This window comes from Podarcis raffonei, chromosome W (assembly GCF_027172205.1).
Source record: "Podarcis raffonei isolate rPodRaf1 chromosome W, rPodRaf1.pri, whole genome shotgun sequence".
Classification (NCBI taxonomy): domain Eukaryota; kingdom Metazoa; phylum Chordata; class Lepidosauria; order Squamata; family Lacertidae; genus Podarcis; species Podarcis raffonei.
Genome location: NC_070620.1, coordinates 31,205,035 through 31,230,681, shown reverse-complemented (window position 1 = coordinate 31,230,681; position 25,647 = coordinate 31,205,035). Strand labels below are relative to the sequence as shown.

The 25,647-nt window shown below is 45.5% G+C and overlaps 1 protein-coding gene across 1 annotated transcript in view; it reads left to right on the top strand.

The window, feature by feature from the left end:
- Nucleotides 1-659: 659 nt before the first annotated feature.
- Nucleotides 660-25,647, top strand: part of LOC128406013 (unconventional myosin-XVIIIb-like) — a 176,338-nt gene continuing 151,350 nt past the window's right edge. Inside the window, exons 1-6 of the mRNA XM_053373062.1 lie at nucleotides 660-809; nucleotides 1,397-1,595; nucleotides 1,877-2,019; nucleotides 2,279-2,379; nucleotides 9,068-9,131; nucleotides 17,801-17,945. Coding sequence (XP_053229037.1) covers nucleotides 660-809; nucleotides 1,397-1,595; nucleotides 1,877-2,019; nucleotides 2,279-2,379; nucleotides 9,068-9,131; nucleotides 17,801-17,945 — 802 coding nt within the window. The remainder of the gene's footprint in view (nucleotides 810-1,396; nucleotides 1,596-1,876; nucleotides 2,020-2,278; nucleotides 2,380-9,067; nucleotides 9,132-17,800; nucleotides 17,946-25,647) is intronic.

Genomic DNA, 25,647 nt, shown 5'->3' with positions numbered 1-25,647 from the left:
TATGTGTGCATGATGTTGTAATATGTTGTAAGAATCTAATATAACCTATTTAAAGGCAACAAACCCTACCAGACACAAATACCTTTGAAAGGCCCTTGAGATGACTATGTCTCAACTGATGCTGCTGCACTCTAGGAAATACCCCTCTGCTTTGTTTGGAAATGGGCATGACTGACTCCTCTGGTGCTAATGTCCTTGAGTGTGTGTTTGTTTCCCAGCCTCCAGGAAGGCAGGTTGACGGGCCCGTGCAGCAGTTTGTAATCAGGGACACCAACATTTTGGAAGTGGGAGAGGACATGGCCAACAAGGGACAGCTGCTGCAAGGACAATTGAATGGTGAGAAGCATGGAGTGGAAGGTGAGATTCCAGAAAGGAAGCCTTTGCCTTTCAAGAGAACTGCCCAGAGGGGCCACACCCAGCAACCAGTACTGCCTGTGCCTGAATTAGCACCGGCCACTCCAAAATCAGCACCAGCAGTTCCAACACTGGGCGAGGAGGTCCACTTGGATGCATCTCAGCCTCCTAAAGTTCCTGCAGCTCCAGATCAAATCAAAAGCAGCAGTGCTAAGGATCTACCTGGGTCTGGAACAGAACACGAAAAGAAGGGCCATTTACTCTGGAACAAACACTTTGAAAGCCCAGGAAAGGAGAATTGGAAAATGAGGACCAAGGAAGAGGCTGTGAGCAAGCCAGGAAATAAGGCAAAATTTACAGGGAAGGGGAAAAAGCTTGGAGAAAATAAAGAAAAGGCCACAGACAGTGGGAAGCAGCCAGGAGAACCCAAAGAGAGGCATGTAGAAACCGAGAAAGTATTAGCAGAATTGAAGGTGGAACAGGGAGAAATGGAAGAGGAACTGTCTCGGAAGGGAGGAAAAAGAAAGCAAGAATCCCCAATTCCTGCCTAAGTGCAGAACCTTACATTTGTTCCTGTTGAAATTCATTTTATTAGTTTGGGCCCAGTTTTCCAATCTGTCTTCTACAGCATTAGCTTCCCCTCTCAAATTTGATGAACATCTCCTCAATTCCTTTGTCCATAAAGGAATTCTAAAGACATTAAGCAACAAAGGGCCCAGGACAGAATACTGTGCCATCTTACATGTAACATTTTCCAGGATAATGAGGAACCATTAATGGGCTCTCTTTAGGTTCAGTCAGTCAACCAGCTACAGATGCACCTATCAGTTACCTCATTCAGCCCACATTTTACCAGCTTCCTTGCAATAATTTCATAGGAAACCTTGTCAAAAACCTTACAAATCAAGATATATTATGTCCACAGCATTCCCATGGTGTACCAAGCTTGTAAAAGAAATGAGTTTTGTCAGGCATGACTTGTTCTGTGCTGGGTCTTTTCTAAGTTCTCACAGGCATACTGCTTCTGTTCATCTTTTCCCAGGCATTCAAGGGCAAGCGGGATGGACTGTCCCCACACATTTTTTCCGTGGCACAGAGGGCCTACTGGCGCATGCTTATGCAACGGCAGGATCAGACCATCATGCCCTTGGGCAGGAACAATTCTGGCAAGACCACCTGCTGCCAGAACACCCTGGAATACCTAGTGGCCACTGTGGGGAGCATGGACAACCGAGTCACAGGTAAGCCTTTGCTTGAGGCAGCAGGTGATGTGCTAAGGAGGCAGGGGCCTCCATGTGCAGGACATCTTTCTCTGGGCCTCCATCATCCCTGACCACTGGCCTTGCAGACAAAGCTGCTTGGTCCAGCATCGCCTGGAGGGCACGAGGTTTCTAAGAAAGGCACGTGCAGGGCATGGTGGGTGTTTCCTTGGGGGAAATTGCATGATGGTCTGCAGGCTGGAGGTGGGAGGGATGAGATGAAATTGTTTAGAAAACAGACAGTGAGTGCTTGATTTTTGCAGTGGAGAAAATCCAGGCCATGTTCAGGGTGCTGAGAGCCTTTGGGACAGTGACGACCAGCCACAACAAAGCCTCCACCCGCTTCTCCATGGTCATGGCACTGGATTTCAGCGCCACTGGCCACATCACAGCTGCTCATCTCCAGGTAATGCTTCTGTTGCCTCCCTTGGAAGTGGTGTGTCTCTCTCTCTGTGTGTTGACGAGATGGGGACACCAATGGCAGAAGGAAGCTGAGGAGTGGAAGGTTTGTGATCTTCTCCTTTGGTCTCTGTCTGCTTCCTGAACTCTAGAGTAGACCAAGGAAAGCTTGAAAGTCAATTGCACCACCACCATTGAGTGGCATCCTCTGAGTGGTGGCAAGCAGTGGGATGGATGCTGGCATTCTCTCTCTTTTCTCTGCCCAGACAATGCTGCTGGAAAGGATCCGTGTGGTGCAGCAGCCAGAGGGAGAGAGCACCTTCAATGTCTTTTCTCAGATGCTTGCAGGGCTGGATCTGGATCAGAGGTATTGCTCAAAGGGAAGGGAGAGAGGCTGGTCTCTGTCTGATGCTCTGGTGAGCATCCCATGGAAGTGGAAGTGGTGGGAATGACACCTGCATCCCATGGAAGTGGAGGTTGTGGGAATGACACCTGCACCCTATTCAGATATGCCTGAAGTGGCTCACACTGTGATATTTTGGGCACTAAGAATGTGAGTGATGCTGTGCTGGATGCAGTCCAAATGCCCATCTAGTCTATCCTCACCATGGCCACCCAGATGCCCCAAAGGGAAGCCCCAAAGCAAGACCTGCTGTTGCTCCTCAGCAACTTGGATTCAGTGATAGAATTCTAAGCATGGAAGATTCAGTTTCAGAAGGTACATAAAGATCTCCTTGTTGAATCAAAGCCAAGGGTCCATCTAGTCCACTATCCCCCTTCTAACAGGGCCCAACCAGAATGGATGAAGAAAATGCAGGCAGTGGGGAGGGTTGCCCCCAACTTCTAATCCGCAGAGGAAGGCTGCCTCTGTGGCCATAGCTCAGTGGCAGAACACAAGCTTTGCAAACACAAGGTTCTGGGTTCAATCTCCAGACAGATCAGTAGGGAAAGACCCCTGTCTGAAAGAGCCTCTGCCAGTCCGTGTAGAGAGTCCTGAGCTAGATGAACCAATGGTATATGCCAGCCTCCCCTGTTCTACAGAGGTGTCACTTGTGGGGAATAGCTGACAATAGTTTTCTGCCCCTCTCATCCCCCTTTAAAGCCATGCAAGTTGGTGGCCATTGCTGCCTCCTGTGGGAGGGAGTTCCATAGTTTAACTATGCACTGCATAAAGAGAACTGTGCTCTTCAATGCTGTCAAATTTCTGTGAGAGGCTTTAAAAAATAATTGAATTGCAAACTGATTTGGAAGTGTGGCAAACTGAATTTAAGACAGGAAAAGTAGAAAACCCCAAATCGACAAATTTGTCAATCCATAGTTGATGTAGGCAAAGGATTGGTCTGATTATGAAGGAACCTTATTTCACCTGTAGAGGGCACAAGATGACTGAGAAACCCTCCCAGGACTGGCCTAGGCTCACCATCATTTTGCTACCTGAAGCAGGTAATGAGACGCAAGCAGGGCCTGGTGGCATCCTGCCAATCTCTTTTGGAGGCCAGCTATCTTACTTTACTCTGCCCAGGAAGAGGAGAGGCAGTTATTGTTCCCAGTGCAAGATCTGGACACGTAGTTCCAGTGACACATACACAATCCATTGTCTGATGACTAGGATTTGAAAGCAGCAGTTGGTAAACAAAAACAAATGTGTTGTTACTCAGGGAGGGAGATACATTTTGTTTTAACTCCTTAGTTTGTGCACCATTGGATTCCTGCTGTGTTTAATTTGAAGTAGCCCAAAGCCTTTCTCTAAGGTGTAAAAAGAATCCAAAATGGCAAGAAGTTGCTGGGGGACAATGGGGAGGGGCACTTCCTATGATCTCTTTTTTAAAAAATGATATTTATTAAGATTTTTCCATTATCCAAAAAAATCAAAGAAAAACACAAAAACACAATTAAGAAAACAAAAAAAATTAAAAACACATAAAATTCAAAGTCCTCACTTTCAATAACATATTTTCCTGACTTCCCCCCACCTCCCCCTCTTGTATTCTAGTTCAAATTGTTGGCTCAACAAGTTCTTATCCCCAATTTTTAACCTTTTTACATTTCAGTCATTTTAGAAAAACCAATTTTATCTTTTAAACTTATGACTTATAAATTTATAACTTATAACTTATAAACATCAATAATTGCACATCTGTTCTCATACTTAAAGCCTTTTTTCTAAAGTCGACCTAAATTCCCTTCCACGATTTCCCCAATTCTCATACAAATAACAAAACAAGATAAAAACAAAACATATTATAATTATGCCCCCTTTGGATTCCCAAACTCCACCCCCCCTTTCCCGGTTCCAATCCCAATAATCGTCCATCAGTCAATCTACTCTCAGCCTGGGGATCTCACGTCCGAGGCTCTCAATTCTCTTTCAGTTCCTCTCTGCCGGCTTTTTAGATAGTCTTTGATATTAAACACCAAATCTCGGAGAAGCTCTAGTCCAATAAAGTCCATATTTCTTCCAGCCAGACCTCCATACTCAAAAGTGGAGCCTAAGTCTTGTTTCTTACTTTTTTTAAATCCAAATGTCCCGAAAGCTCCAACTTCCATCTTAATCAGATTTGTAATCCATAGGTCTTCAGATCTCCACACAAGAAGATCTCTCCATTCTTCAATCTCCAATTCAAACCAAATTTTCACCATCAAGTTCTTATTTTCCTTTACAGCCATCATGCCAGGCCTCTGGCTCTCCTTTACCATCTGTAAAATTACAGCTCCTCCTTCCTTTTTCTCAGGAACACCATATATCTCTTTCTTCCCACTCTCAAAGCTCCCAAGTTTCTCTTCTTGTTCAGCTGCATGAGCTTCCTGAGTCAATTCCTTGTCAGATTCAATGAATTTGTTTACTGTTAAGTCCAGAGTTGTAACATTTGTAGCCAAAACATCAATTTGGCCTTGTAACTTTCCCAAGAGAACAAAGACTCTGTCCAGTTCAGCTTGAATTTCCCCTCCTTCAGCCATTCTTGTAATGTCCCAAAACCCCCTCTAGAGGGATTTTGGTTACTTAGTGTTCTTTCCAGTTCAAATCCAAAAATCAGATTAGTTTGTATCAATTCTTCCTTGTTTTCAACAAAATATAGACAAATTGTAACAAATATAGCCAGCAGAAGCAACAGAAACAAAGTTCTCTTTTTCTGTCTGACAGCTAATTTGACAGCTGTCAAACTCTTACAATACCTTCAACAGGCTCTCTCGCGGATCGCTCCCAGGTCCGGGGGGGTGGCACTTCAACTCCCAAAATTAGCTCTTATCCTCCAGTAAGATTTCTTCTAGTGCCAAATTGTGAAATTAATGTCTTTTGCCAAATAGTGAAAGAAAAAATTCTCTCGACCTTAGTTAGCAGGTCCTTGCTTTAGATTATTTACAGGAGGAGGAGGCTGACTTCCTGTTTACACCTCCCCCGATCGTACCTAATTCTTCAAAAAATTTTCTTTAAAAGTCCAATTTCCGTACTACTCACGGGTTATTATTTTGGAGTCTAAATCACAAGAAGAAGTCAGCGCTCTCCGGCCATGGCACGCGGCTTCACTCCACAGGAGAAGCAGACGACTCACAGCACCGCGCCGCTCACCCCGTCCCCCATTCCGGAGCCTTTAAAAAGGCTCCTTCGCAGGTCGGGGGGGCGCAAATGGTGCCCGCTGAGTCTCCAGGTTCACAGGCTTCTCCGCCTGTGATTTTTAAGGGTCTCCGCGTCGCCGCAGCGGTACGACCCTGATCCTGTAGAGCCGATTCCCTCCGGAGCTCGGAGGGAATCTGCCATTAGCCGTTGGCGCTAACCCGGAAGTCCTCTTCCTATGATCTCTTGAGGCAGCTCCTTCCAATGACATTAGGGTGTTTTTCATAATGTTTTGCCAAAATCTGCTTCCTTGCTGCAATTTGCACCCCGCAGTTCTGCTCCTGCCCTGCTCCTGGAGTAACAGAGAAAGCACGCCTGTTCGATCTTCTGCATAATTTTATTTTTTAAAGACCATATCATAAGTTTACCAGATTTTTTTCAATGAATCCAGGGACACTTATTGTTCACTATATACATGTGAATGCTGAGAAAGCTGTAAATCTGGGGACTGTCCCCAGGAAACGGGGACGTCTGGCAACCTTACCATATCTAACCTACTACAAATATCTAAGTGGTGTACAGAAAAGGAAAGCAAAAGACAACTTGAACTACAATTACTTTTACAAGAATAAAGGTAAAGGGACCCCTGACCATTAGGTCCAGTCGTGGACGACTCTGGAGTTGCGGCGCTCAGCTCGCTTTATTGGCCGAGGGAACCGGCGTCATGTGGCCAGTATGAGCAAGCCGCTTCTGGTGAACCAGAGCAGCACACAGAAACACCATTTACCTTCCCTCTGGAGCAATACCTATTTATCGACTTGCACTTTGACATGCTTTCGAACTGCTAGGTTGGCAGGAGCAGGGACCGAGCAACGGGAGCTCACCCTGTCGCGGGGATTTGAACCGCTGACCTCCTGATTGGCAAGCCCTAGGCTTTGTGGTTTAGACCACAGCGCCACCCGCGTCCCTTTACAAGAATACATAGATGTAGATAAAAATGTTACAGTAAAGCAAAAAATTCTAAATACATGCAAGCCAATATCAGTTCCTCCTGCTCCTGGAATACCCCTCTCGGCCTCACCCAGGGCTCAACTTGCCCTGGCACCTGCACCCACGGCCTAAACTAACTCACAGCTGTTCCTCGGAAAGCTCCCACAGAGGGGAAGGTTCCAAGAAGCTCCTGCCATCGCCCTAGTCTCTCCCTCCATGTATGCTTTTTATGGGCAGGCCCAAGGTGGAGGGAGCCTCATCAGGCTGCTGCCCACAGGTGTGTCCCACTCAGCAGCCAGCTGCCCTCTCCACACCCAATTCCAGGTGCAGCAGGTTTGGTGAGTTCCCCAGGGGGTCCCAATGATGGAAGAAGGGTGCCCCTCCACTCACAATTCATTTTCCAGCCTCCGCCCTCTCCTCCAGCTACACGATGATCCTCCTGGTACTTCCAGACAGCTATCGTAGAATGGGCTTCCAGAGTGGGGCTGATTCATTCCATACTGCATGTTCGTTTTGGGTTTTGGAGTGTGTGCCATCCACCTGCTCATTGCCTCTAGGCCAGGGGTCAGCAGACTTTTTCACCAGGGGGCCAGTCCACTGTCCCTCAGACCTTGTGGGGTCCCGGAGTATATTTTGAAAAAAAGAAAGAAAGAATTCCTATGCCCCACAAATAACCCAGAGATGCATTTTAAATAAAAGCACACATTCTACTCACGTAAAAACACCACGCAGGTCCCACAAATATTCCAGAAATGCATTTTAAATAAAAGGACACATTCTACTCATGTAAAACACGCTGATTCCCAGACTGTCCGTGGGCCGGATTTAGAAGGCGATTGGGCCGGATCCAGGCCCCAGGCCTTAGTTTGCCTACCCATGCTCTAGGCCATCAGTGGGTTCATTGCCCATTGATAAAAAGACTCCGCCCCCTTTTAAAATAATGTTACCATATGTAGTTGTATAGAGATTATTTTTTAGGATGGGGTTGGAGTTCTAGACCTCCCATAGAGCAAGGTTTTGGACTGCCTTTTATTTGTGAGTTATTAATGCACACATATTTCACACATGTTCCATAGGAAGCACAGAGAAGGGGAAGGATGCACCAACTCAGATGGCTTTAAAAGAGATCAAGGACTCAGCTACATTTGTAAAAAAAAATGTTTTGAATGCATTATAAACATGCAATACCAGATGGCACCAGAGAGCAAAAAAAATCTATGCAATTTTTCATAGCGGTTTTTTCCTTTTTTTAATAATGATTTAATTTCTGACTTATAGCTTCCCCCCCCTGTGAGTAGATCCACCCTCAGACAAATTCACCAAGGATAAAGCTACTCGAAGGCTACTAGCCACAGTCAGGGGTAGTTATACTTCTGAACAGCAGATGCTGGAAACCACAGTAAGGGAGAGGGTTCTTGTGCTTGGGTCCTGCTTGCTGGTTCCCCACAGGCATCTTGGGTGGTGAGTGTGACAACAGGATGCTGGACTAAATGAGCCCCCATTGGCCTGATCCAGCAGGAGTCTTCATATGTTCTTATGTTTTTAGTTGGCTGAGCAGGACCCCTTGTCCTGAATGCTCTCTGCCTCACTTGGCCTTGTGGCTGGGCTCTGCCTCCTTCCTGTGCAGCCTCACGCGCCTTGTGTGTGAGGACAGATTCTGAGCTGCAGCTTCAAATACCAAGCCCAGACTCTTCTTCTGTTCTTATGCAAATGAACTGGAGCTGTGCAAGATGATGCATGCTGTGGTTCTGGAATTCATTTTCCAAAATACTTCTAGTTAAATCCGAATTCAGGAGGAATGGAAGGCAGAGTCATTATCATTTAATTCGTGTTCCCTTAAGAAACTCTGGGAGGAAGGTCAACTTTGTGTGCCCATTTTACAAAGGGCAGAACTGAGCCCCCCAGGATAATGCCATGGCCGCCATGGGACTTGAATCCAGTGCTCTTATACCCAAGTGCCATTTTCAGTTATTTGGGTCACAATGACTCAGTCAGGGGCAGTGCCATGCATTCCATTCCCGGAGGTTTCTCCTTTGCTCTTGGAGTAAATGACGTTTGAGAGATCAGCAGAAATCACTGGTGAATAGACCCAAAGAGAGAAACCTCTGTTGGATAGAGCTATCCTCTTTGCCTAAAAGTAACACTCTTGGCTTTATTTTATCTGTGTTGTTATAGTTTGTGTAAGCTGCCTTGAGTCTCAGTCTGGGGAAAAGGTGGGGAAATAAATATTATAACAGCAACAACAACCATGCCCAAAGTTTGAGGTCAATGGATGATCTGCCTTGATTTGTCTCTCCATCTGGGATCAGTTCTCCACCTCGGAAGCACCAGCTACTCCTGTCCTGCTTGTGGGTTTCCCAAAATTGACCACTGCTGGGAATGGGGTGCTGGACTCGAGAGGTCTTTGATCTGACCAAGCAGCCAGGTTTGTTTTTTTTAATTACTCTTTAGGCAGCTGCATCTGATGTGAGGGATTTATTTTTTAATGTGCGTGTGTTTCCCCCACAACTAGGACTATGCTGCATTTGCATCAGATGGCGGAGAACAGCACCTTTGGCATCAGACCGTGTCAGAAGGTAGGCAGCTGAGTTAGCCTTCCTCCTCCCCACCCCGTTGCTATATGAATCCTTGAGCACAAAGTATGGAGGTTAGTTTCAGTAGCATTGAGACCAGGTCTCTGCCCCAAGGAACTTGCTTTCCTTTGGGGGGGTAGAACTCCTTTGTTGTATTGCCTGTGTTTTGATGCAAAAAGTGAGGCATGCTGGTTAGCGTTTCTAATGAAAAAGGGATGAGGATTATGGGAGAGAAAGGAGGGCAGGACCGGTGGTGGGGTAGGATGGGAAAGAACAATGTGCTTGGGGGAATAGTACCAGCCAGGACTGGCTCAAGGCATATTATTATTTGTTTGTTTATTGCATTTATATTCCACTTGTTGCTCCAAGATGGCATACATGATCCCCCCATTTTATCCTCACAACAGCCACCCTGTGAGGTAGGCTAGGCTGAGAGGCGGTGACTGGTCCAAGGATACCTAATGAGCTTCATGGCTGAATCAGGATTTGATCCCTGGTCAGCTGGGTCCAGGGGCTTTGTCAGTGGGTAGCTAGAGTCCCAGGCCTTTGCTCATGGGCTCTGAAGTGCCTGGCCCTTCCTAGAATCAAATCCTGCATGATATCTTTGCAGCATAATTTGATGTGCCTATTCATACAGTTATATGCATTGTCAAATGCATCTGTTTATGGGCTGGTTACCCAAGAAACCTGGAGTGTACATACCTATGCATACCCTGGAGAGGTGTTGCTGCCAGTCAAGGGGCTCACTTCATATAAGGCGGCTTCCAATGTTCCCACTCCCAGCCAGTGGCATCCCTCTTTCTGTTGGTGGAAGACCAAATGCTTGGATCCAAGTAGCTGGCTTCTACAGGGTCAGGTTTTATTTAGTTAGAAAGGATTTTGTTCTCCCCAATTGCATGTGTGATGCAAAGAAAAAGTAAGATGACCTGACCTCCTGAGGCCGGGAGTTCCATAGGCAGGGCACCACCGTGGAAAAAGCCCTCTCACCTCTTGCCGTCAATCTTGCCTCAGAAGTAGGGCTGTAGGATGGTCATTGTTTTCTCTTCTGTCCTGTATTTGTCACAGTCAGTGACTCTCCAAGGATTCTGACAGAAGTCTTGTCCCTTCAGCAGCCCCACTGTCAGGGAGTCTTGATAACAAACGAGTGTAGTTAATTTTTTAAAAAAAGATTTATTGCAAAAACAAAGTTCACCGGAGTGGTGATCACAGCCGTCCGTTCATAAATCAAAGATGTCCCTTCTAAGGAGGGTGTTTCCGGTGAGACCAGAAACAGCTTAACTTCCTCTTGTGACGTAGTCTGTCTTGAAGACCCCCCATATGCCTAGACCGTGGGCTAAGGGGGTCAGCTCTCATCCCTTCCTCATTCTCTGAGAGTATACTTCCATGGTCTTTCCCGCTCTCTGAGCTGCTTCCGTTTCTAGCTTCTGCATTTTATCCTTCAGTGGCGCACTGGCACTGCTGCCAACTTTCCGAAATGCTATCAGTTGGCATTCCTAAGGGAGGGGGAGTTTGCTATGGGCTATAATCCTCCTGTCTTGCAATCAACCCTCACTCTTCCTGGTTCCTTTCTTCACTAGGAGCTGCAAACTTCCCTTGAGGGCTGGCTCATTTATGACACCTATGAATTGAGAGACCCCCATAAACTACAGACCCTTCTAGGGGGCAAACGTCTGCATGCAAATGGGAATTCCCACCCCCATGCCCACTGTAATATTGGCTCCCACCTTGTAGACAAAGCCTAGGCGGTCGCCACTGCCATCCTCAGAAGGTGAAGAAAGAGGAATATTTTTAAATCCTGGATCGGATTTGGTCCAGAGCACTCCTTGTCCCCAATTGCGCAGTATAACATTTCTCTAGTGTGCTGTGTTCTGTCCGGCTCTTTCGTTATATAAGCCAGGCCTGTTCGGGAGCAGTATTCTATGCTATGTAAGCATAGAAGCAAATGGGCATGCATTTCCATGCACTTAAATGTACTTACTCTTGCGTGTGAATGTGCTGAAACTTCAGAGTGAAATCCTGCTCCCCAGTCAGCAGGAGATGGTGGTTGTAACATATGGAGAAACACCCATTTCCTCTCCAGGTCCTGGAAATGGTGCCAGCAATTTAGGGAAGGGAACATTGGAAGCAGCCTTACATGGAGGGCTCATCCACACTTAGCTTTGCACTGCATTTCTCAGAAGTCAGACCATTGGTCCACCAAGCTCAGTATTGTCTACACTGACTGGCAGCAGCTCTAGCAGCTCTCTAAGGCAGGGGTCCCCAAACTTTTTAAACGGGGCCGGCTCACTGTCCCTCAGGGCTGGACTATAGTTTGAAAAAAATATGAACAAATTCCTATGCACACTGCACATATTTTATTTGTAGTGCACAAAAAACAGGAAAAACAATACAATATTTGAAATGAAGAACAATTTTAATCAACATAAACTTCTAAGTATTTCAATGAGAAGTATGGGCCTGCTTTTGGCTAATGAGATGGTCAATATCACCAATGTTCGTCCCTACAACCCAGCCTACACATGGATCTCCCTCACTCCCATGGCCCAGTCTATGTGCAGGCCTTTCATGCCCCCATGCATAGCGGAAGACAAGCCAAACCTGCGGCCGAGGCTGGCGAGCTTCCCTGCAAGCATCCATCCTCCAGCAACTCTGGGCATCTTCCTCTCCTGACCTCGGGCAGGCCGGATCCAGGACCGTGGCGGGACACATCCAGCCTGCAGGCTGTAGTTTGGGGATCCCTGCTCTAAGGTTTCAGGCAAGATTCTCTCCCAACCCTACCTGGAGATGCTGGGCATTGAACCTGGGAGCTTCTGTTTGCAATGCAGATACTCGGTCACGGAGCTATGGTGCTTCCTAATGGGAAGGTCTTCTGTGAACAGTAGCATCCTCCCACCACAACTGGTGCCCTCCAGATGTTTTCGACTGCAGCTCTCATCTGCCCCTGTCAGCATGGCCATATGATGCTGGGGCTGATGGGAATTCTATTCCAGAACACTTGGGCCAAAGTTTGGATCTTCAGTGGATGGGTCTGCAGCCACAGCTGACAGAAGGTGGCTCACAACAACTGTCCTGGGACCAGCTAAGAGGAGAGTCCACAAATTCATGTTTGAATGAAAGCTATGCCACATCAATTTCTAAAAATGAGTTGGTAGTTTAAAAATATTCTTATAAAGAAATAAGCGTGGGTTCCAGGTCTGAAAAAGTTTAAGGTGTTGTTTTCTGCATTTGAAGTTTGTGAGCTTGGGAAAAATGGATTGCAGATGGGTTTCACGTAAGGTCCAACATATTCCTCCATTATCTAGCTGACAATTTCATTTCCCAGAAGTTGGAAGAAGCAACAAGGGAATCATCTATCTTGGACCTGGTCCTCACCCACAGTCAGTGGCGGAGCAACATGCTGCAACCCCCGGACTGGAGAACAGGCGGGGGCGTGGCTGGCGCATGTCCTGAGGTTGCATGGCATGTGGCACATGTCCCAGGGTGTGGCGGCCGTGATGGCACCCTTTCCCCAAATGGTACCTGGTGCGATGCGCTCCCCCCGCCCCCCCTCCGTACACCAGTACTGACCTAACCCAAAGAGAACTCGTTAATGGTTCCTCTTCATCCTGGAAAAATGTTACAAGTTGGGTGCTGCAGGGTTCTGTCTTGGGACTGTTGTTCAATGTCTTTATAAATGACTTGGATGAAGGAATTGAGGGGATGCTCATCAAATGTGCAGATTGCACATTTGATGAGCATCCCCTGAGAGGGGTGGCTAATGCCGCAGAAGAAAGAACTGGGATTCAAAATGACCTTAACAGATTGGAGAACGGGGCCCAGGCTAACAAAATGAATTTCAATAGGGACAAATGTAAGGTTCTCCACTTAGGCAGGAAGAACCAGATGCATAAATGGGGGTCACCTGGCTTACTAGCAGTAAATGTGAAAGGAACTTAACATGAGTCAACACTGTGATGCAGCTGCAAAAAAGAAAGAAAGCTAATGTCATCGTAGGCTGCATCAACAGTAGAGTGTCCCAATCAAGGGAAGTAATAGTCCCACTCTATTCTGCCTTGGTGAGACCACACCTGGAATACTGTGTCCAATTCTGGGCACCACAATTTAAGAAGGACATTGATAAGCTGGAAAGTGTGCAGAGGCGGGCAACCAAGATGATTAAGGGTCTGGAAACCAAGCCTTATGAGGAACGGTTGAAGGAGCTGAGTATTCTTAGCCTAGAAAAGAGGAGACAGAGATTTCATAGCCATCTTCAAATATCTCAAGGGCTGTCTCATGGAAGATGGAGCAAGCTTGTTTTCTCCTACTCTGGAAGGTAGGACTCAAACCAATGGCTTCAAGTTACATTAAAGGAGATTCCAACTAAACATCAGGAAGAACTTTCTGACAGAAGAGCTGTTCAACACTGGAATGTTCTTCCTTGGCAGGTAGTGGACTTTTCTTCCTTGGAGGTTTTTAAACAGAGGTTGGATGGTCATCTGTCATGGATGCTTTAGCTGAGATTCCTGCATTGCAGGGGGTTGCACTAGAGGACCCTTGGGGCTCCCTTCCAACTCTCCAGTTCTGTGATTCTATGTCTGAACAGGCCAGTGTCAGTTGCAGATTTGGAGAATTCAAGTTTCAGGTGGTGTCAGGCTGCCAGGCGAGGCTTACCTTCCCCTTCTCTGTGGATAACAGCATGAAGCGAAAGCAGTCTTTTGCCGCAGTAGAGAGGTTTATTGAACACAACACAAACATAGCGTCCATTCTTATTGTGCAGGTGCTCCCAATTAAGTTTCTCCCACTTCCCTCTAGTTACTTCCATCTTCCTGTCTCCTCACCACGTGATCCCTTCACCACTGAGCCTTCTGAGAGGCTGCCCTATCTGGTGGCCTGGCTCTCGGGCTCATGGGAAGCACACTTTCTAGTAAGGGAGATTCAAACAGCTCGCTCTCTTCCCGTTCCTCTCCCCTTGGTTGCTCTTCTCCCAGCTCCGTCCAACTGTCAGTTCCCGAACTGTATCCTTCAATGAACCATTGCTCTGGGTCGATACTATCCTCCTGCTCCAGAGGAGCTTCAGGATTAGGCCCTTGCGCAGAGGGAGAGGGGGCTCACACCATTCTTCCTCAGAGCGATACCCTTCAGTCTGGTTCCTGACATCTGGTTTGTTTTTTTCACATGTGAAGATCTTAATTGTCTCCCTGGCACATTTGATGTCAGCGTCTGATTGTTCACAGGGAAGAAATAGGGAAGGTGAGAGATTAGTGATGCAAATATGCACTTTGGCCAATGTAGGCTCCAATCTGCATCCCATTTATGCCAGAGCTGCTTTGAGCTTCCCTGTGGAGTGAAATGACTGGCTTGTGCCAGGACTCCTTCAGGTTTTTTTCTGTTATCATTGAGTCTGCTGCTGTCAACACCCTCTGTGTGTCTGGGCTGGGCGACCCACCTTGAACTTGTGCTGTTAGCACTTTCCACCAGAGCCCGATTCATTCTGCTGACTTGTGCAGAAACACTGAGTGGAGGATTTTGTGTGTCTGGAGGGACACTGCAGTGGGGGAGGCAGACTCTAAGCACCACTGCATGAAGAATCCCCCTGAAAGGCTGTGTCCTTGCACTTTTCCTTGCTTGGCTGTAGAGAAATGCGCAAGAATGGAAGGCAAACTACAAGGACACATGAAGAGGGTTACAGTGGCTCTCTTAGGCAGGCAGGCAGGGAAGATGGGGGAGGGGGTGAGCACTCCCAGCTATTGTAGGTCTCCCTTTCCCAGATACTGTCCTGACCCCCACCCCAACTGAAGTTTCCACAGGAGGCAGTGATGGGGCATGGCCACCAATTTGGATGGCTTTAAAAGTGGATTCAACAAATTTATGGAGGAGAGGGCCTTGCTCTGCCTTCACAGTCAGAAGCAGCCATGCTTGTGGGTTTCCCATTGTCATCTGGTTGGCCACTGTGAGAACAGGATGCTGGACTAGGTGGGCCATGTTCTAGCAGGTGGGCCTGTTCCAGCAGACTATTCTTTGGTTCTTACATTATTATTCCTTGGAAGCCACCCAGTGGCAGAGATTTAGAGAGGAGCCTTGCTGCTTGTGTCTATGCCTCTACTGCCAAAGGCACACCGCCAACTAACCTGCAAATCTGGAGGAGTGAGGCATCGGGTCTTTCAGCAGGCAATGCTCTCAACCCCAAAACAAAACAGAGGTATGTCACTGAAAGTAGCTGGAGTGAGTGCCAAGCCAGGAATCATGCTTCTTTTCAAACCATGTTCTGAAGTTTGTTTCATGATCAGAACAATCCTCTCAAGTGATTGTTTTCACCCTGCTTTAAAAGCAACACTTCAAAGAACGGCTCAAAAAAATAAACACACAAAAAAAACCTTAGCAAAACAGGATTCCCAATGAAATGGTCTGCCTCACAGCCAGAGGCTCTACTCCAAGGAAGCACTGAGGAGGACTGTGACAGATTGGAGCTTTGCTGTGTGTTCTCTGATCTGGTGACACATGCTGTCTGTTGAAGTTGAATGGGGAGGGGCCCTTAGATGTCTGAAAGAGTTCTGGGACTTGCTGGTTAATGGGATTTTCTGCCGTCCTCAGCGGATGCTCAGCCCTTCTGTCTATTCCAGTTGTAGTGTTTCAGAAAGTTGCTTTGAGCCAAACACACTCCCCTTTGAAAGCTTCAAGATCTCAAGTCTCAAATGTTTGGTAGCCAAGAGCATGGCTTAATTAGAACTGGAAACACTATTGAAAAGGTTTACTTTTCAAATACATTTAAGTAGGAATTACTCAGCCTTGGAGAAGCCCCTTCCTTGGGTTTCTGTCACTCACCTGTGACTGTCAGAGTCACTCACCTGTCGGTCACTCATCCATTCTGAATGGGTAGAAAGAAGCACAGAGCTATGACATACAGAGAGGCGTCAGGCAACCTCACTGGAGGAGGACTGGTGATTCTGGCCATGTATCTGAGTCAGTAATCACAACACAGAGAATTGCCAGAGTTAGAATTAATCATCCTAGCAGAGACTGCTTGGAAGTACGGAATTCAACAAACAATCAATCATGCAGAGATGCAATGGAGAACCTTTTCTGAAATTAGAAAAAGTTGCCCATTGCTGGGGAATGACCCCAGTCATGTCCAGTGTGGGAGAGACATGGCAGGATTAACCACCCTGTGCTCTTTCAGCAACTTTGTCTGTGGTCAAGAGCTGTAGGTGCTCATCAAATGGAAGCCCTACTTCCATCTACTGCTCTGAAGTAGGGTCATCTCTGCCTCCAGGTTTTCAACTTTTATGCACATCTTCTGAAAATGCACAAACCTTTTCTCTTGTATGAATGATGCCAGGTTTTAGCTCACTGGTTCCTTTATTTTATCCAGTTTTCTGTTTGGAATCTTAATGGCTCCCCCTTTGTAAAAGCCTTTCCTCAGAAAAGTGGATAAGGCAAAAGAGGAGACCCATATATTGTAGGTGCCTTGGAGGGGTCATGTTTGCCTCCACACAACCATGTGCAGAAGAGTCATGGTTGCTCCTGACAGGGGCAGCCTTTGACACCACCACCACCTCCCCAGGAGAACACAAAGCTAGCGTATTTAGTAATGAGAATATTTTGTCTCCCCAAGTCTTGCCACTTGTAATGTTTTTACTGGGAGGAGGAATAAGGAATTGCACCTCCTCCCAACTGCTTAGCCCAGCCATACTGAATTCTGTCTGTTGATCACACTCAAACACAACAAGGGACTAGGGCTGGAGGAGAAATGTGATTCAATTTGCATTTAAAGGCAAACCTACTTAATTTGCACTTCCCAAAACAAAATGAGTACTGAAGTGCAGCCATTGTTTGAAATCCACACTTGCTGAATTTTGCAAGGTTGTCCTCCAGTCAAGCCATGTGTCCAGAAATGCATGTATTAGGGAAATAACATACAGAAATGTATTACATTAATTTAAATTGTTTTACAAAAATACATTAGGCAAGTTATACATACAAACTATGTGCATGTTATGAGAAATTTGCACTAAAAATGCTGGTGATTTTTTCTTTTAATTGCAAACTGATGTGGGGATGTGGCAAAATATTTTTAAGGTGACATGGAAATGAGGAGAGCTAAACTTAAGACATGGGTATAGCCAAGGAGGGGCAGATCCAAAAATATTATTGAAAAGCATTGAAAGTACTCAATTATCTGAGGTTCTGCTCCCCCTCAGCAGAAGCCTGGCCCCCACAATGTCTTATTTATGGTGTATTTTTGCCTGTGACTTAAGAAACTGAAACTGAAAGATTCTACCATCCTTACAAGGGAAGTAACCTAGGCACTATCTCTCATTCAGTTCTGTAGCTTGGGGGTTCCTTCTACTGGAACCTTCGCCAACCTGGGGCTGGAAGCTGCAGGAGGGGAGGAGAGGGCTCTTGAGCTTGGGTCCTGCTTATGGGTTTCCCTTTGGGGCATTCACTGTGGGAGCAGGATCCTGAATTAGATGGGTCATTGGCCTGACCCAGCAGGTTTTTCTTAGTTTCTATGTTCACATGCTGGTTTAAGAATAATCAATGTAGGTGATGTATTTTGGAGAGGTTCTGGCCCTGTCGGGTTCTTTTTAAGGGTGCTTTGTATGCTGCCATTCTTTCTGAAGGCACCTTGGTATCTCTGGTCCCAACCCATGCCCTCATGCCGTAGACCTGGCTGTTCCTTTCTCTCCTTGCAGGCTGAAGAGAAGCAGAAGGCCTCAGCTGCATTTGCTCAGCTCCAGGCTGCCATGGAGATCCTGGGAATTGTGGTGGAGGAGCAGAAGGCCATCTGGCGAGTTTTGGCCGCCATCTACCACCTGGGTGCTGCAGGGGCTTGCAAAGGTAAGGCTAGCGGCTGGCAAAGGTGGAGACTGCTGTGCTGGATCCATCTGCTGCAGCCTGAGAAAGGAGATGATGGAGATGTCCCTGTCTCTCATCTCTGCTTTGTAGGCTGCATGGTGCAGCATTTCAGAAAATCAAGCCATCTGCCTGGGCTCATTTGTCTGAATTCCCTGCCCCCTTTTAGCCTATCCTTCTAGGAGCATTACAGAAAGTCAATGGATGTCAGTTCAGCCTCTCTGCTTGAGAGGCTGCTGTTTTCATATAATGCTGGTCTTGCACAAGGCCTGCTCTTGAAGATCCCTGGAGTGGGAGGAGAGCCAGAGAAAGTGCAAGACCCTCCAATATGTGTTCTGTCTGAGCCAGCAAGCAGAGTGTGCCACCCACTGCAGAGTTGGCAAAATGTTAAGCCACTTGCTATCTTACATAGAACCATAGAATTGTAGAGGGCTGCCTCATGGAAACAAGCCTGTTTTTTGCTGCTCCAGAGAGTGGTACCCGAACCAACAGATTCAAATAACAAAAGAGGAGATTCTGATTAAACTGGGAAGAACGTTCTGAAGATAAGAGCCATTTAACAGTGGAACAGACTCCTTGGAGGCTTTTAAACAGAGGTTGGATGGCCATCTGGCATGGATACTTCAGTTGAGATTCCTGCATTGCAGGGGGTTGGACTAGATGACCCTTGGGGAGGCCCTTCCAACTTTACAATGCTATGATTTCCTCAACACCCCTCAGCCTCCCGGGCTGCTCACACTTCCTGATCTGAATATGCCTCCTAGTAGGAGTTCCCTTATTGTGCCTTTCCCTGGGCTTTGAAGAGTGGTTGCCTAGGAAAGCTGCAGAATGCAAATCCCTGGGGTGATAATTTTAGAATGAGAGAAGGGACTCTCACAGCCACCCCTTTTTTTTTTTTTTTATAATATTTTTTATTACGTTTCTTTCCAAATTTTATACATTACAAACAAATAAGGAGTTTACAAGAAACCATTTTTTTTTTTTTTAACAAAAATCCCAACTTGGACTTCCCCACCCCTTCCGATTCTGCGTTCTTTATATTAACAATGTCAGCAATTTGTTACCTTATGTCATACCTTATTGTAACTTTTACATGTTATGTATCTATATTCAATGTATTATGTCACAATTTTTATACCTTTAAAATAAACGTAACATGTTCAATTTCATATTATCTCCTTTTCTCTTTTATCACTTAGTTTACTATTTACTTAATCATAATTGCTAAAGCGTATCATTTCCAAATCATGCACCGTCTTAAGATTCATACAGTTTGTAATACTTTTGCAAGTAGTCTTTAAACTTTTTCCAGTCCACCTCAATTGTTTCTACATCCAAATCTCGGATTCTGCCGGTCAGTTCAGCTATCTCCATGTAGTCCATCAACTGCATCTGCCATTCCTCCAGCGTGGGTAAATCTTGTGTCTTCCAGTTCTTTGCGATGAGTATTCTTGCTGCTGTACTAGCATACATAAACAAAGTTCTGTCCTTCTTTAACACTTTCTGGTCTACCATGCCCAACAGGAAGGCCTCTGGTTTCTTGGGAAAGGTATACCTAAATACCTTTTTCAACTCATTGTAAATCATTTCCCAGAAAGCCTTAACCTTTGGGCATGTCCACCAGAGGTGAAAGAAAGTCCCCTCTGCTTCCTTACACTTCCAACATTTATTGTCAGACAGGTGATGTATCTTAGCTAACTTGACTGGGGTCATGTACCACCGGTATATCATTTTCATAATGTTTTCCTTCAAGGCCGTACTGGCCGTGAATTTCATTCCGGTGTTCCATAACCTTTCCCAGTCTTCAAACATAATGTTGTGTCCAACATCCTGTGCCCATTTAATCATAGCAGATTTAACTGTCTCATCCTGTAAATTCCACATAAGCAGCAAGTTATACATTCTAGATAACAGCTTTGTCTTTGGTTCTAACAATTCTGTCTCTAGTTTCGACTTTTCCACCTGGAAACCAACTTTTTTGTCCATTTTGAAAACCTCTTGAATTTGAGCATAATGTAGCCAGTCTCGCACCTTATTTTTTAGTTTGTCCTGGCTCTGCAACTTCCAATTATCTCCAATTTTTTCAGTCAATTCCCAATATTTCGGCCAATAGGCCTCCATATTGGGTCTTTTTCGGGCCTTGGCCTCCACTGGTGATAGCCACCTCGGAGTTTTACTCTCTAGTAAGTCTTTATATTTCATCCAGACTGCAAAAATTGCTTTTCTGACAATGTGGCTTTTAAACAATTTATGTGCTTTAACCTTGTCGTACCATAGGTATGCGTGCCATCCAAAAGCATTATTAAAACCTTCCAGATCTAGGACATCGGTGTTTTCCAACAAAAACCAATCTTTCAGCCAGCAGAAGGCTGCAGCTTCATAATACAACCTCAAGTCCGGCAGGGCAAACCCCCCTCTTTCTTTCGAATCTGTTAATATTTTAAACTTTATTCGGGGCTTTTTGCCCTGCCAGATAAATCTAGATATATCCTTCTGCCATTTTCCAAAGCAATCCACTCTGTCCACGATCTGTAAGGTTTGAAACAAAAATAACATTTTCGGCAACACATTCATTTTTATAGCTGCAATTCTTCCCAACAAGGAAAGTTTCAATCTTGACCAAATTTCTAAATCCTTTTTAACTTCCAACCAACATTTCTCATAATTATCCTTAAATAAATTCAAATTCTTGGAGGACAAATAGATCCCAAGGTATTTCACTTTTTTAACCACATTCAGTTCTGTTTCTCTCTGAAACCCCTCTGTTTCTGTAATTGTTAAATTTTTGGTCAGAACCTTAGTTTTTTGTTTATTCAACCTAAATCCCGCCACCCGACCAAATTCAGATATAAGTTCGAGAACTCTTTTTGTACTGGATTCTGGCTCCTGCAGTGTCAAAACTAGGTCATCTGCAAAAGCTTTCAGTTTATATTGTTTCACTCCGACCTCTATCCCTTGTACCAACCGGTCCTCTCTGATCATATTCAATAGCACCTCCAGGACTGAAATAAATAACAGAGGGGATAGAGGGCACCCTTGTCGTGTCCCTTTTTCAATTTTAAATTCCTCCGTCACCACATTGTTCACTATTAATTTAGCTTTTTGTTCTGAATAGATTGCATGTAATCCATTCTCAAACCCCCGTCCCACTCCCATCCCTTCCAAGTTCTTCTTCATAAACATCCAAGATATGTTGTCAAATGCTTTCTCCGCATCAATAAAGATTAACACCGCCCTTGTGTTCCTGTTAGTCTGCAAAAGTTCTAAAATGTCAATGATGTTTCTAGTGTTCTCATATAAATGTCTACCAGGGAGAAAGCCAGCTTGGTCTTTATGAATTACTTCATTTAAGACTTTTTTAAGTCTATTTGCCAAAATGTCTGCAAATATTTTGTAATCCACATTTAGGAGTGAGATGGGACGGTAGTTTTTAAGCTGAGTCTTTTCAGATTCTGACTTAGGTATCAATGTGATGAAGGCTTCTTTCCACGTTTCTGGTGCCCTCTTCCCATCCATAATCTGGTTACATACCTCCAACAAAGGTTGTATCAAATAGTCCTTCAGAACCTTGTAATATTTGGAGGTAAGTCCATCCGGGCCTGGAGATTTGCCTAGTTGCATATTCTGAATGGCACCTTCAATTTCCTGTAAGGTTATTGTAGAGTTCAAGATTGATCTTTTATCTTGAGTTATTTTTGATAGTCCATTTATCTTTAAAAATTGATCTATCTCTGATTCTTTCTGGGGCCCCTGTGCATACAGTTCTTTGAAGTATCTGTGGAAGCACCTCCTAATTTCTTCTGGTTTCTGTACGATCCTTCCATCAATCTCTAGATTTGTTATCGTGTTTAGCTTTTGTCTTTTTTTCAGCTGCCAAGCTAGCAGCTTTCCACATTTATTTGCTGATTCAAAAGATCTTTGCTTCATCTGTTTTATTTTCCATTCAATCTCCTGATTAATCAATTTTGAGTATTCTGCTTGGTAGAATTTAATTTCTCTCAGCACCTCCTTGGACTTTGGTTTGGTTCTCAGTTTTTTTTCTTCTCACAGCCACCCCTTGGCTCCCTTAAAATTAAAATGTGGGCTAAATATTCAGCACAACAGTAGTCCAAGAGGATAGCAAAATCATACAAGGATCATGAAAGTGTATTATCAGAGATGGCTACAAGCAAAGCTTATGTTCCAGAGGCAGAGTCATGTGCTGCCTATGCACTGGTGGAGGAAGAAGGGACGGGGGGAGCGCACCACCCCCGGCAGAGCAATCCCAGTGGGGTTCCATCGTGGTTGCCCCCCCTGCCCACACTGGGCGCCCCACCTCCACAGGTGGCATACCGCGCCCCCAGGACGTGTGCCAGCCCTGCCCCCGCCTGCTCTCTGCCCTCAGTGCCGGAGCATGACGCTCTGCCACTGTGCCTATGCACTTGTTTATCCATCTGGCTCCATTTTGAATTTGCACCCTCAGCCTTCATTACCATTTTATTATGGTAATGAACAGAGTTGAGTCTGATACTGCTGGCTCCTCTATCAGCTCCTACCCATCAGTCTCCCAGGTGCCATCAACACTGCCTGGCCTTGCAACTGTATTTTATTTTCTTCTGATTATGATTTGGTGTTGCTGTGTCTGAATTATAGCAAGAAGAATCTTCAGTGGAAGTCATGCTTGTGAAGACTCTATTTAAATGCAGAGAAAGTGAGAGTGGGGAGGGCATTAAGGAGGGAGAAGGTGGTGCTCTTCATAATTTTTTTAAAGATGTGCTCTAACCTAAAGGCAGCTCCTGGTGATTTATGTACTTTGGATTCTAAGCACTTTGGGACTGCGGTGTTGCGAAATCAGCTGGGGGGCCATTTATATACATCTCTGTAGCATGTCACAGCACCATTAATCAACTATAATTATTTTAAAATTAGGAAAGTTCACTGCTTAGGATGATGTCCTTCACCTGCCAAATGCTTAATACCAGAGTTTCCTGAAGATAGTATGAAATATCCAGGAATTTTTGTGAGGCTCTGGGTTCAGTTCTGGAATCAAGCCTTTGATACCCTGTCTAAGGCAACATTTGATAGCAGTGGCTTGTTGATTTCTAAACAGAGGATCACTTCATTGCTCTGTAATGCTTCATTCCAGATTTTTGAAGATTACTTGGAAATTGCAAAGAGTGTGATTGTATCCCCATGTTCCTGCTTTTTTATTGCTGCAATTGTCACATGATAGTTTGATGATTATGGGTGACACACTGCATGGAGATTTCCCTTGCATTTTGAATAGTTGGAGCTTGGTTTCCAATGGTAAAATTACCACTAAAGTTCATGGGTTATTACTAAGGTGGTGGTTGCTGCTGTGGCTTCTGCTTCTTCTCCAGCTCATTGCACACAGCTCTTTACAGCAAAAGGGAAAGGTCTTATCAGTGGCCATCAGTTGAATGCAACCTGCCCATTCTGTCCGTGGCCAATGCTTAGGCCACATTCAAGTCATACCTTTAAAGCACTATGATACCTCTTTAAACGTCATGTTTCCCCCAAAGGATTATGGGAGCTGTAGTCTGTTAAGGGTGCTGAGCATTGTCAGGAGCCCCCTATACCCCTCCCAGAACTACAGTTCTCAGAGTTTCCTGGGAAGAGGGATTGATTGTATAGCTACTCTGGGAACTGTAGCTCTGGGAGGGTAGGGGAGGAAGTTTCAGACATACATAGGTGAGTTCATCTCTGTTATAATCTTTTCCAGCAAGGTCACATCAGGAAAAGTTTGATTCTCGCGAAAGTAGCTTGACTAGGCCAGATACTTCCTAGTTTATATCTTTACCATATTGCGGGCAACGGAACCGTGTTGTCTCTGCAAACTAATGAAGTTCTGTGAGGGGGATACGAATCTCCTGACAGCTCTCAGCATCCTTAACAAACTACAGCTCCCAGGAAGCCATGACTGTCTGGAGTGGTGTCATAGGGCTTTAAGTGTATGCTGTGGGCACAGGAGCTGAGTAGACCTTTGCTCCCCAAAAGATGCCTTGTGATGGTGCCTTCTGGCAGCCAAGCAAGTACCTGTGTTGCAGCTCTGAGCTTCCCATTAGGGTCCACTGCCATCTCCTGAGGTCCGGAGAGGGAGCATCAGGGATCAAGAGAGGGCTCAGAATGTGGTCAGGGTGGTTTTCGGTGGTGGTAAGAACAGCCAAGGCGGTTCAGGCTGCCTTGTGGGGCTTCTGAAGGTTCTTCCAGGTCCTCATTTGTTCTCTGTGGGGTTTCTTGCCTCTTTCATACAGGAGGTCTCCATGAGATCTGGACTAGGCAGAATCTTGGCCTGTTTGGAAGAACTGAATACCAGGCTGCTTCAAGACCAGCTATTTAGTGAGGCACATCCTGCTTCATTCAATCAATTTACAGGGCATCCACATGTCTGCACAAAATCTGACATTTTTCAGGGGTTTGGGAGTGGAAAAATAAATAGCTCTTGTCTCTCTTCTTTCAGCAGCTCACCCTTTGCTCCAAAAATCGATTCTGTTGCCAAAGGGAATCAAAGGACTCACAGATTTAAAAATGGATCAAAGCAAAATAGAAGTGGACTGAGAGAGAAAAAGATGAATTAGTTCCTATAACTCCAGTCCTCTGCTCTTCCTGCATTCAGTGGTATTCTTGTCAGGGACTTTTTTTTATTAATGTATTTGTTTGTTTGTTTGTTTGTTTATTAAACTTATATCCCAAAGTTGCCCAAGGCAGCAAACATGATAAAATGATAAAAACCTCTTAAAAACAGACCATTCCAGTAGAGATGCAGACTGGGAAATATCTAATCTTAAAAGGCTTGTTGGAAGAGGAAGGTCTTCAACTGGTACCAAAAAGAGGTGGCACCTCTCCAGTCATAGAATCACAAAATTGTAGAGTCATCTAGTCCAAGCTCCTGCAATGCAGGAATCACGGCTAAATGTAATATTCAAGGGAAGGGCATTCCAAAGGCCAGGTGCCACAAAACTAAAGGTCCGACTCCTGTATTTTGCAGAACAGACCTCTTAATAAGAGGGTATCTGCAGCAGGCCTTTGCCTGCAGAACACAGTGATTGACAGTTGGGGGGGTCTAAAACCCTAGGTGCCTAGGGTCAAAACGATCCCTTTGAGTAGTTGTCGAAGCCAGCCTTCAACAATCTTTGGGGTTGGCTAATTTGGGTAGCCAACCCCAAAGATCAAAGTCTGACAGTCCTTCATGTTGAATGTCACTGAGCCTCCCTGCCAATTTGTGTATGTTATTTAAGTGTCCGGTGATGTTCAAGGATTGGTCAGTCACATATGTGCAACATTCGGCGCCTATCAAAGCACAGGTCCCCCCTTGACTTGACAATAAAAAGTCTGTAGCAATCCTCGTTTGTAACCTACCTCAGAGAACTCAGATACCAAAGAATCTGTTATCTGAGTGGCTTCTTGCATGAACTTCAGGAGGATGTCGGTGAGTCTGAGAATATCAACGTGGTTAGATCCAGCTCCATAAGCAGGGAACAGTGCCCGAGCCACAGTCTCTCCATTGGCAGCGATGTCGGAGAGATCTGACAGGTCCTTTGGTTCCCTTTTATTCCTCTGTCTCCCGGGGAGTAGATGCGGGGTGACCCTAATCCCAGGGACAATGTATCCGACAAAGCAGGACCCAGACATGTGTGGGCTTATCCAGGTGTATGCCCGGTGTCCGCACACCCAGAACAAGCACTGA